The sequence below is a fragment of the Scomber japonicus genome, chromosome 16 (genome assembly GCF_027409825.1).
Source record: "Scomber japonicus isolate fScoJap1 chromosome 16, fScoJap1.pri, whole genome shotgun sequence".
NCBI classification, from domain to species: Eukaryota; Metazoa; Chordata; class Actinopteri; order Scombriformes; family Scombridae; genus Scomber; species Scomber japonicus.
Genome location: NC_070593.1, coordinates 23230539 through 23242859, shown reverse-complemented (window position 1 = coordinate 23242859; position 12321 = coordinate 23230539). Strand labels below are relative to the sequence as shown.

General features: G+C 40.3%; 1 protein-coding gene across 1 annotated transcript; it reads right to left on the bottom strand.

The window, feature by feature from the left end:
• Positions 1–288: 288 nt before the first annotated feature.
• On the bottom strand, positions 289–9096 carry LOC128375711 (F-box only protein 33). The gene is made up of 6 exons (XM_053336117.1): positions 8654–9096; positions 6072–6182; positions 4017–4177; positions 3694–3902; positions 2598–2895; positions 289–563 (listed from the first exon to the last, which is right to left on the bottom strand). Exons 1-6 carry the CDS (start codon positions 9094–9096, stop codon positions 298–300), a joined length of 1488 nt encoding a protein of 495 aa, XP_053192092.1. The 3' UTR covers positions 289–297.
• Between the last annotated feature and the right edge of the window lie 3225 nt (positions 9097–12321).

The window sequence follows — 12321 nt, the reverse complement described above, 5'->3', positions numbered from 1 at the left end:
AAAATCAAGATTCAAAGCAGGAAAACAGGAAATATATTGAAAATTGGTCGGCCTTGATTGTGTGTTAAAACCCCAGTGAAAAGAACACAAAAAATAAAAATAAAAATAAAAACAGCTCACATCCGTTGTCGTAAGTATAATTTATCGATTGTTTAAAGATCTAGTTTCGATGTCTCGATTAGGTCTGCTTTTTTTATGCCCGGTTCAGAGGTATCAGCTGACGTGGACCAAGGGTCGGTCTGGCCTGGTCTTGACACAGTCTAGGTCGTGGGTGTGTTGGGGGTTGGCCGCCCCTGCCTACATGCCCATGCTGAAGGCGTGCAGCTCGCGGTGGAAGTGCTGGGTGGGTTCGGACAAAACCAGGCTGGAATCCAAGCAGGGGTGCCAGACGCGACCCAGGCCCAGCGACACCTCCTTGACCAGGTTGTGGACCGGGTCGCCCTCCATGCACACGGACTGGTCCGGGTCGAAGTCGATGCTCTCCTCGGACACGGTCAGGACGCGGAGGTTGGAGCCTCGCAGACGGGAGATGGCCACCAGGTTGTGAGACCACACGGTGTAACCTTCACACAGAGGCATAGTCAGGGAGGTTGGAATAATCTCACCAATATCACATAACAATATGACATAACGTGTGATGATGTAATGAACAGAACAATAAAAACACAGCCTTGCATTAACAGTAATTAGCACTGGGATTACTCTTCCACCAACATTTCATCACATGTAGTTGACCAGATGTAACTATGACCTAATTCCAGAAAAACTAAAATTCCTGTAGATCAAGTGAGGCAACTATTGAAGGCAAGCACTGACAACATGGAAATATTCACTCATTGCAGTGTCTAGTGGTGCGGAGTATTTAAAAACATGCAACACATTAGGCAAATTACCACACAGGAAACTGCATTTCAACACACTTTAAAGGCTTAAAGGTGCTCTCATCAAAGTGTTTATAATAAAAAGTGATGAGTGTGTGTCATGTTAAAGATTATAATCTACGGGGAGTTTTAGCCTCCATCAGCTTTTTGTTTTTGCTGATGGTGAGAGAGAGAGAGAGAGAGAGAGAGCAGACAGCAACTCCAAATGAAAGTTGCTCTGTGTCCGTTGGATATTTGCCAAACTTGATAAAAAGGTGAGAATATGTCAGTGTTGGGTTTACAGTTTGCTGTGTTGCCTCAAGTGGCCAAAACAAACAAACAAACAAAAATAATGCAGGTTTAAAGTTTAGACCCCCCTCTACTAAAAAAAACAACTGTTTTTTTTGTTGTTCCTTCAGTTGAATGTTGGAGCTTCACAGAGTTTGACAAAAATCTTAAAAACTGAAAAACGGGACAATATTACCAAACTCACTTTTTTAGTGTTTGTGTGTACGTGTTTGAGTGTCTGATGTGCCTACTCTTCTGATGTTACAGGGGGCTACACTAGGCTAAGCTATGGGCAAAAAATGTGCAACTCAGAGCCGAGTCCTGCGTCACTGCTGCTGCTGCCTTTGTCTTCTAGAGGACACCTGATTCTGCTCTGATCCGTAGCAGTTCACTGGTGGGAGGAGCTTGTTTTTTTAAGCTTTTGGGATTAAGTGGATTTAACATCAAACTTGCTTCTTAACCTGGCCGGAGTCACACACCGCCTCAGCTGCTCTCATCATTAATAAACATTTGAAATGCTGTCTATGTGTATAAACAATAACATTGCTGTTGTATTTATGTGTGTGGATTGGGCAGCCACAATGTTAGCATAGTCCTGCTCAATCTGAACTCCATTAAAAAAGCAAGCATTTTAAAAGTTGTTTACAAGTCAAACTGTGGACAGACCTAACAGAGCCACAATTCAGACTTTTCCCAAATCGACATCATGAAGTTTGATTTTGATCAATTTATTGCCATTAAATCACAGCTACATCTAGGATTATTTACACTCTGACCAGCCGTTCTAAACTTGATCCTTGTGTTATTTTGACCAAAGCATGTCAGAGAAATTTAATGGAAACTCAGTGAACTGTGTTAACTTGCTGAAAAAGGGTACAATATCGCCTCTTTCAACGAGCATGATTTGTGACATTAAAAATAGCATGGAGCCATTCGCATCTTACACAAGTGTGATGTGGAAACCTGAAGCCTGCAGTGCACATACACTAAGAATGGACTTTTTAGGGAAGTAGGAGACATCGTATATCCAGCAGTAGAGCTTTTGAAATGAAAAATGTTTGCGTATTTATAGATTCAGGACCTTGTAATGAGGGAGAAGGAGTAGATGTCATTTTAAGGATTTTAACTTGGTAATTTGAACTTCTTTGTGGAAAAACTGTATCAGACCCACATAATTGTTCCAAGCAGAGTATTTGTACATGTCTTAATTCATGTCTGGAGGGGATCTTTAAACTAAACATGAAACTGGCGGCCATGGTTCCAACTGGCTTTGAAAAAATAATCACAGAAGGCCTGATTATCATGTTAGAGCAAAAAATGAAACAAATTAATTCAGGAAACATTCCAAACCCATACATACACACACACACCATCATAGAAAAGGCCCAGCAAGGATAAGCATGAACTGAGAGGTCAGTTCATATCCCTGGAACAACAGGCTGAACTCACCATGTATCACCAGTACAGCCAACTGAGTACACCTCCATGCCAAGAGGACCAAGGGATCCTCGTTGCGGTTGACGCTGAGGTCGGGGAAGTTGGGGTCATCCCTCAGGAGCAGGAAGTGAGTCAGCGTTTTGTTGTATTGCTGAGAGATGAGCTCCAGGGTGGCGTCGGTCACGAGCGTGCTGTAACTGTCGAGGTGGAGGCGTTCCAGAGGGAGGCTAGGCTTTAGGACCCTGAGGAGCTCTGAGCTGTCAACCTCCAAGGTCATGATGTACACTCGCAGGTTGGCACTCACACGGACCTGCGGAGGATCAAGTAAACTTGACTTGTGTGTATAAAGATTTTCACTATTAATATTTTTTTTTTAATATATTTTTGGGTCTTTATTTATCTAACAAAAATGGAATCAACTGTATAATACAGAATATTGGGGAATATATCAGGGTTTTCGTTATTATCATTAGAACCATTTTTTCAAAGCGCCTAATTCAAATTAACAGAAAAGAAAATGCTGAGATATGGCATTTTGGTGTCATTTATGGGCACACTGCTGCAGCTTCTGTCATGCAGTCTGTATGTCTGTTTCACTCAGCTCATCCTCCACACACACACACACACAGTCATGTAGAAGAGAGCCTCTGAGGGAGCTATGTCATCCAAAAAACTGAGGAATTTGACACTTGCAGCTAAATTTAGAGCAGAGAAATATCCATATGACTACTATGAGTCAGCAGAACAGCTATTCTGTAAGTTATGCCAAAACACGAGTGCAAAGCTCAGATGTCAAGCTCTATATTTTACAATAAGATGCAATGGTTTTTTTAATAACTATATTGAAAGCACATTCTTTGATTTAAAAAAGGGGCAATGTTGTTACATCAAATATATCCATTTTTGTTAAATTTTTAATATTTACTTTTAAAAATGGTTGAAATTTTATTCATCGATCACATGCCAAGATACCCTTCCTGATGCAAAAATGTGCTTAAATTATTTAAACATAAAATCCTGAAAAATTAAAATGGAAAACAAGGAATTAGGGGGGGAATAAAATGGAATCTAGAAAAAAAAACAACCCAGGTATTAGTTTGTGCATTACCAGTGCCTTCCAGTCTTCCTCTGTAGCTGTCCCTTCTAACGGTTTGAACTCCAGGGCGGCACCGTTGAGCAGCAGGGAGAGGCGGTGCAGTGGAGTACGGCGCGGAGATGCCAGCAGACCGCAGAGCTCAGAGGTCAGATCGGAGAAATCCAGAGCCAGGGAGTGAAGGTTAGAGAGACGATCCAGCTCTGATGGTGAGATGAGGGGACCTGAAGAAAAGAGGGGGAGAAGATGTTAAAAAAAAGGATAAAACAGTCCAGCATCTCTTAGTAAGTCAGTGATGGACCATTTGTTTGTATTAAACCAGACAAACAGAAACATACCCAGCTGGTGGTCCAGTAAACTGAGGTGCTGCAGGGTCTCGGCAGAAGGATTTGACAGACAGGCTAAGGAGCAGGGAGTCACAAGACCCAGCATGAAGCTACAGGACAGCCACCTCATCTGCCTGCTGTTTGACAACAACTCCATGAACAACTGCTGGATTCTGCAGTGAGGGGGGGGGGGTGGAAACGAGGAGAGAGAGGAGCAGAATTAGCTTCAATTCACTTTACTGGCATGACCACAGCTTCCTACAAAGTTACATTTTACATAAACAGAGAGCTGTTCGTGCCACTTCAAATTAAATGCAAGAGAAATTTCACCCTTAAAATAAACCTTGTGGGTGAAGAAAGAAAAACAGGATGAGGATGTTCATTTGTGCAAAGAGTGAATGAGAAAATGTAACCGTTTTAAGCTTTTATATAACAGGCCTGCGTGCTCAAATAAAACATACAACCCCAATCTATTCAACTAGCTGAGGACATACAATTGATTAGAAATATATTAAAATACAATATTATTATGTCAGCAAACAGAGACTATACTTTGGTATGTCCAATTCTTTTTGAACACAATCAGGAAGTTTTTAGTTCATGTTGATCTGAAGTTAACAAAAACAGTCGGATTTCATTTAGTTTGCTACGAATCCTTCAGACCTGTTCTGCAAAGCAAGAGACAAACAGCACAGGAGGTGTGCGCTGACATCATATGGCCATGTGATACCACCCACCTCGCTACCACTGAAATGCAAAACAAACCTACAGTGGTTTCTATAAATGTGAAGCACAGTGACACTGAAAGAAAACATGTTTTTATCTTCAGAGTAACACTGTCAGTGATCTGGACACTGTGCTGGAGAGCCAATGGACTGTGTATGAAAAGTGGCCCATAATTGACTTTCTTGACACATTACAATACATTATTAGTCAACCTTCTTATTCAAGTGAATGGAAACGTGTGTCAAAACGTGGTACTGTATATGCAACTCTACATCAGAGGAGAACAATGCAAAAAAAAAAAATAGTAAAATTCATATAGATATTTGCTCCCACTGTAGAGCAGAACCTATGAATCCTTCAAGAATGAATGGAAGCTTATGACAACTTTGCTCCATAGACTGAAAACACACATTTTCAACACATCATGCTAGGACATCTATCTATAGCTTTTATTTAAAAAAAAAAAAGCTGTTCATTTGGGAGAGCTGCACTTTCAATTTGATGACTCCAAGCTCTTGTTCCCTTTGAGCTTGAATGCACTTATTGGATACAAGTGGCTGCCAAATGAATGTAATGTTACGTAATGTAATGTTATGCCATTTGCAGATGAAGATTGTGTGCTATGTGCAAAAGTTACTAACTGGACCCTTCTTTTATCAACTGCTGTTGAAGCTCAAGTGGAGTTTGCTCTGAGTCGGCGTGTGCCGGATAGTTAGGCAGCTTTTGTGAACTGCTGTCGGCCAAACAGCTAATGTTTAATTCATCTTAATGCGTACATATTAACTCATGAATCTACTACTCCGCAGCTCTCCTTGGGTTTGTTTGAGAAGCCGATTGTTTTATTGGGGGGTGAGGAGAGCTTTGAGATTTCACAAAATGTCAAGGACATGTTGGAGTTGATGTACTAGAGCATTTTAACATCTTCATCTGTGTCTCTAAACAAACACCTCCTCTGTAGTCTAAGCTACATTACACCATCAGTTTGTTGACAGAAAGGAGATGTGGTGATGCAGAAGACACGGAGTACAGAGATAAACGGCTGTCAGAACATCTGCCCATTCATTAACCTAATTATCTTTCTGAGATGCCAAACAACACACGCTGCTTCCAATTGCAAGCACTTGTGCCAACACGGCCATTTTGTAACACTCTCCCACTCTCACATTAACATTAACAGTCACTGAATATAAATGGCAGCAAATAACAAATATGAGTCCATGCAATTAGGCTCTGCGATCAGTCCATTACCAATATACCATGCTGCAGTCCTACATGAAGCCTGTGTTATTTACAATACTGAATCCAACTACTTCTGAATTAAGCTGCTCCTCTGGTGCTTACTCGTTGATCTTTTTGTCCCCCTGGTGGATCTGGTGCAGGTTGGAGCTGTCCAATAGTCCCTCTTGCTGGAGAATACAGGTGTCTCCATACAGGCTCAGCTTCTGTAGGTTCCTAGGGAGTGAAAGGTGAGAGAGAAAGACAGAAAGTAAGCAGAGAATTCAAACAGATATTAAACAAGGATGAGTTATTTTACCTCTTATGTGTGAATCCCATTTGAAACCTAAGTGAAGAGTTAAATGGAATGCAGCACATGCAAAGTAATATTGGAGATCTGCTTTCAGCAACAGCGAGCACAGCGAGTAGTTTTCTTAAAAATGCAAAATGAGGAAATATGTGCATGAATTGGCGGTTAATGGTGAGACATCTAGATCCACACTCCACAGTATACTATATTTTTATCTGAAGCTGAGCCACACCAACAACCTTTAACACGCCTTTTGAAGAAGGTCATGGGAAGATACTTGCATTGTCATCTCTTTGCTGTGTCAACATTTGTTCACCTTATTATCACTGTAAGCCAACATAAGAAATGAAGGATGTTGGAGAACTTTCCAAGAAATGAAGAGCAGGCAGCTACATTAATTATTTCTAATCAAACACCTTTAGAAAGAAAAAAAAGGGGGGGGGACTCTTCTTAATAGACAACTTGTAGCCATTTTGTACAATCTCTAGTAGCTGTGCTGAGTCTTCTCTCATGCGCTGGCCTGCATTTGGCTGCCTGGCTGTCTCGAGCCGGCTATATCCTGATACTCAAAATAGATGGAACAATTGGCAGCAATGAAGCTGCAGTGGCACTGGCCAACAGTTGATGCTTTGAAAAGCAGTTCAGGTAAAGCAGAGAGGTCACAATGGACACAATTGCCTTCTTCCAAAATAGGCTACCTCTACATTTGCTCCGACAATGGTGATATCTGAGAGATCGGTGACGTAAGCTGCGAGCAAAAGATTATCGACCACAAAAGTGCCACACATAACACAAGCCTACCCGCTAGGTACAATGAACATTATGGTTTGATGCAACCTGTTTCCTGTAAATCAACTGAGAGCTGGGCTTTACAAAATACCTCCGCTGTGAAAGCAATAACACTCTCACATGCAGCTACTTAGTGTGCAAAACTGCTGATTAAGGAACACAGGAGTTATCTATTCTCATTATTTTGAACAAGCGGAATGGAAAAACTACCTGTTGATGTGTGAGCTGAAGTCTGAGATGACAGTTATATAGTGATTTTTAAAAAAAAATTGTTAAATTATTAATTGTTAAAAGATACTGTTTCTTAATGAAATAAAAAATGTCAGGGTAAGCTGAGTTTGGCATATTTGATTTCGACATCCTGCTTAAAATAATCACTTGCCCCGTCATCATTATTTAATGCTGGTTCACTTATGGAAGTGAAAAACTGTACAGTGCCTGCAGTGATCCCTGCTCGACTTCTTCACAGGCTAGATCTGTGTGGCAGTTCAACACTACGGTGTACAATACAGCATGTACTAAATACTAATCGGTTTTGTATCCTTAGTATTCAAAAAATTATCATACTTCATTTTTTTGTACTGACAGGAAATGAAACAAGTCATGCACTAACCACTGAAACCTTGAGTTTTTATCTTAGAGATATGTGAAGCTTTGTCATCACCATCCAATTAAACAAAACACAGCAGTCCTGCATGTAAAAATCAAGCAAATTAACAGACCTCACTGACATCTGAGTGTACCCAGTTGTGTCACCTTCCTTTGTGAATGCACAACATATTTCAAAACTGTTAGTGTTAGTCTTCAGTAGGTTTTTAGAGAAGAAAACGTTGGAAAAGTGCTTAATGAGAAGAACCTCAACACAACAGCTGAGCTTTCAGCCCCCTCAGCAGAACTAAGACATGAACTGCACAGCTCTGGATGGGAGCTTTTACAATACTTCAAAGCCCTGTAAAGAATAATAGAGAATGTGGGAGAAGCTTTCTGCACGGGAATCTTCACCCTCAAAAAAAGAGAAAGTTTTACTGAATAGCAACTACTTCAAAGCAGAAATGAGCCAAGTGTAGGTTTTTGCCTTTACAGGTGCAGCAAATAGGTGATTATATGTTACAGCAAGCACTGACATAACACAGTTAAATATAAATATATATAACCTACACATACACTGTATACGTGTGTGTGTGTCAGTGCTGATATCAGCAAGTCACAGCCAACAAAGCCTTCTCTAGCCACCACCAGTGCTGCATTGTATCTGCTGGTATGAAGAGACCAATGTATCACAAAAAAAGGCCTGGCAACAAAAGAAACGCAGACAAGCGTTTGACTTGCATTGACACTGAAACACACATTGTGCACAATTATATGAGGGCTATTAAAATGTATTAAATAAGCAAAGGAATATTACTATTACCAGCGACTTGGGAGATGTAAGGATAACGTCGGCTCAGCCGCAGAGACATGATTACGTAACTCCTAATGTCAGGGTTTGTTTATAGCTACCTAAGCTAGCTCACAGCTACGCACAAATAGCGTCATGCACATTTCTTCAATTGAATAAAAACACACACAGAAAGACATTGATTTTTTTTAGAGTGAATGTCGGCGTTACCTGTTGTTGCGAATGCTGGTGAAGACACACAGCACCTGGTCCAAGTAGGTGGTCACGGCGTCTCTCCATCGCTCGGAGAGCTGCGGGTCGCTGTCGGCACCGGGAGGCTGGTCCATTCGTGGGGAGGACGGGTCGTTGTTCAGCGGGCTCAGATAACCCTCCACGGGGGCGAGTTCAAGCTGCAGCTCCCGCACGAAAGAACCGAATTTCCGCATGAGGAACTCCAGTCTGGACGACTCCTCGGAGGAACCGGAGCCGTTGAAGCAACCACCACCTATCCGCAGTTTGAGCTCGGTCCACAGAGCGGGGTAGAAGAGACACTCCCTCCACCGGGAGCACACGGCCGAGGCCCGGAGCTTGTCTCGGTCGGACAGAAAGGAGAATATATGGACGATAAGCTCGCTGGGCAAAGCCATGGCTCCAACACCCCCGCACAGAGCCATGGCGAGCTAAGAAAGACGCTGTGTGTGAGAAGCAACCAGATATAAAACAAATGTTACAACCGTTTTTTAAAAATCGGTGCTGCGGCGATGAATGTCCGCAGCGCTTCTTCCTCTCGGTGAAAACAAACCGTTTTTTTCAGCTTTGCCTTCAATACTATTGGACCGCACCACTCCCTCCTTCTGCGGGGGGGGGGGGGGTGGCAAAACAATTCACATTGAGTTCAGGATAAATGTTATAGCAGAGGCACGTATCAGTATTTGGTGCTAGTGGTATTACAATTTTTCTTGTTCGACCATATTGAGGCTTTAGTCATATTGTCCACCGTAGTATTGGTAATCTGTCACTGCAGCTCTGCGTTGCCAAGTGAATGGTTTCGTCCTAAGGTGCTGTTATTTTTGCCATGCTCTTGCACACCGCAGGGGGGCGGCATTTCTTTGTAGCAGAAACTCTAGCCAACACGTGATCTGTATTTTGGAGTTGGTTCCCATCCGGACACACCCCCCTTTAGTTTACTACCATGGACTCTTTATATACTGTCCATGCTTTAAGTTAACGTTACTCCAGAGGGACAGTCTCAACAAAAATGATGAACGTCTCATAAGAGTAAGACATGTATAATTGTAATTACAGAAACAGTTTTATTGCCAAATACGAAGGAATTTGCCTTGGTGTTGTGGCGCATAACAATCAAAAACTACAAGGTAAGAGAAAAACATGTGACTAAAAAAGTAAGAGGAAAATACAACCTCTTACTGTGGACATATAAGTTTCCAATAAAAACTCTTTTATATAATAAAAAATATATATTTTTTAAATCAAGAGAGCTGCTGAGATTTAAAATATTGCACAAAATATTGACCAGGAATGTGCATTTTCCTAGTAGTAAATGTAATAATACAAATAATACAATACAATACAGTGCAAGCTACTGTGAAAGCATGTCCACAAACATTCATTGCCTCATGTGCCTCATTAAAGGAATGACAATCAACAAAATTATTCATTTTGATATCACAGCTTTAATTGTTCAACCTTTTAGTTCATTACAGTAATTACCAATATATCATCATTTGATCCATGTTATGATATGTAAATATGCTTTTCATAGGCCTATTTTCCATAACCAAATATCATCAATTTTGTCTTTTGTTAATACATTATGTAAATGAGTATTGAGGTTGCTACTGACATTAGCCTCAAAGGTATCCCCATTTATGAACATGACCAGGCAGTTGCTATTTGAAACAGCAGTTTTATGATTATCAAGTCAAAATTTAGTCTCCTTCTAAAATATGACAAATAAACAAGGTGTACATCTCTTCTCTCAGTGTGTACTGCAGGAGTGCCTTGAACAAGCCATTTGAGCTGTCAGCTGATCCACCTGACCTGCTGAGTGGTCATTAGAGTTAAATATGTCGTGTGTGTATGTGCATGTGTGTGCAAGGAACCTTTTTTACATTTTTCACATGTCAACTCTACTGTCCAGCTACTGTTAGGATCAAACCTGAGACGCTGAGGTCACAGTTCAGTCTTTCTACCCACACAAGCTATTTTTCTGTGTGTGATTAAATATTAGATGTGATAGCACTGATAAAGGCTCAATAATCAGTTCCACTCATCACCACAAGAGAGCAGTAGGCTACAATGCTGGACCACATCACCAACAAATCTCCCTAAACGTATTAATCACAGCAGGGCCACTAACTTCTTATTGTCACAACTGGCTGATTTCCTGACAGGGAATTAGTTGGTGGACATGAGGGGTGGAGAGAAAACGAGAATATTCTCCATTTAGGTCTAAATAGCAAAACCAGTGGAGAGGTAAAACACTTTCTATAGAATTTCACTTCAGTAGATTGATTGTAGTCATTTTACAGAACATGTGCTGATATGTCTAGCGTAAATGCCCATGTTCAGGAAGCCTTTTATATATTATGGGTTAAAGTTATTGCTGGTTAATTTATGTTGCATCTGATTGATGACAATGAAAATACATTGTGACAGCATACACTTTACAGATCCACACCCAATTCATGTCCAGTTATTTTTACATTTGTAAAGAAAACCCAATATATCAAAGTCATAAACAAGATAAAATAATATATACAATTAAGATACAAATGAATACAAGAGGACCCTTTAAAGAAATAGACTAAATACTAAAGCTACCACACTTACACTCCACTTATTCATCAGCCCAACGCACATTTTGATAAATCTATAGAACAAGAGAAGTTGAAAGGACCCTTTGATTACATGAAAATAGAACAGCAGCAAAATGTATAGGTTAATTAATCATGATATTATTACATGTATTATATTTTTTAGAATATGCTCACAACCCATATACAAATCAGTTTAAGAGAGGATGCTTATTCTTCTTTAATGTGAAAAAAGATTTTTCATCACTTTATTGGGATAGAAGCAAGATGACAGAAACATAGATAAGAAGTACAGTATCTGTGAATGTATTTTATGAGGTGTCAGATTTGGTTTTCACAGTTATAAAGTAAAGCATAAAGTGAATCTTTGAACATATATTAGCACAATCTCTGACAACACACACATCTGTATTTCACCTTAAACTGCTCAGACAAAAAGAATATTTTACTGATCAATAAATCCCACAAACAAGCAACTGTAAATCAGTTACAAGCAATGTACACACAAATGAAAAAATAAAAAATAGACACTCTGGTGTCCATTTAATGAATCAAATACACAAGTAAGGGATTAATGAGGCATTTAAAGTGAAAACATGCTGGAAATCACCAGGGGGGGAAAAATCACAGTTTCCTTGTGAAAAATACTACAATCTCCCATACTGTATACATTGGATTATGGAGATGGACACTGTATGCTCATGCTGCTGCCACCACCTTTAAACCTCTGGATGCTATCTACCGCAGTGCCATTCTATTCATTACAGCAGATAGCTATCACACTCACCGCTGTAAGTTATATGAAAAGGTCAGAGGTCATCCCTAACCTCTAGAGGGCACCAGCATACCTGTGTCTTCGTTTTTAAGCCTTGCTATGATACTGAGAAATGTCCTTAGTTGAGCTCACAGCGGATAACTATGGAACCAAGTTGGCATTAAAAGTTCCTCATACAAACCCTATGCACCTTACTACTGGAACAAACTGCAGAATAATGTAAAAAAAAATCTTGATCTCAATAATAATAACATATAATCAGTTTTATTTGACAGCATGCAATTTGA

What these genes read in the sequence shown, in the direction of transcription:
- LOC128375711 (XM_053336117.1), bottom strand. Translation starts at nt 9,096, where the DNA reads ATGGCTCTGTGCGGGGGTGTTGGAGCCATGGCTTTGCCCAGCGAGCTT. An exon ending in GGGGACAAAAAGATCAACGA is followed by an intron (nt 4,178 to 6,071) that starts GTAAGCACCAGA and finishes CCCTCACTGCAG; the next exon opens with AATCCAGCAGTTGTTCATGG. An exon ending in GGCTGTACTGGTGATACATG is followed by an intron (nt 564 to 2,597) that starts GTGAGTTCAGCC and finishes CTCTGTGTGAAG; the next exon opens with GTTACACCGTGTGGTCTCAC.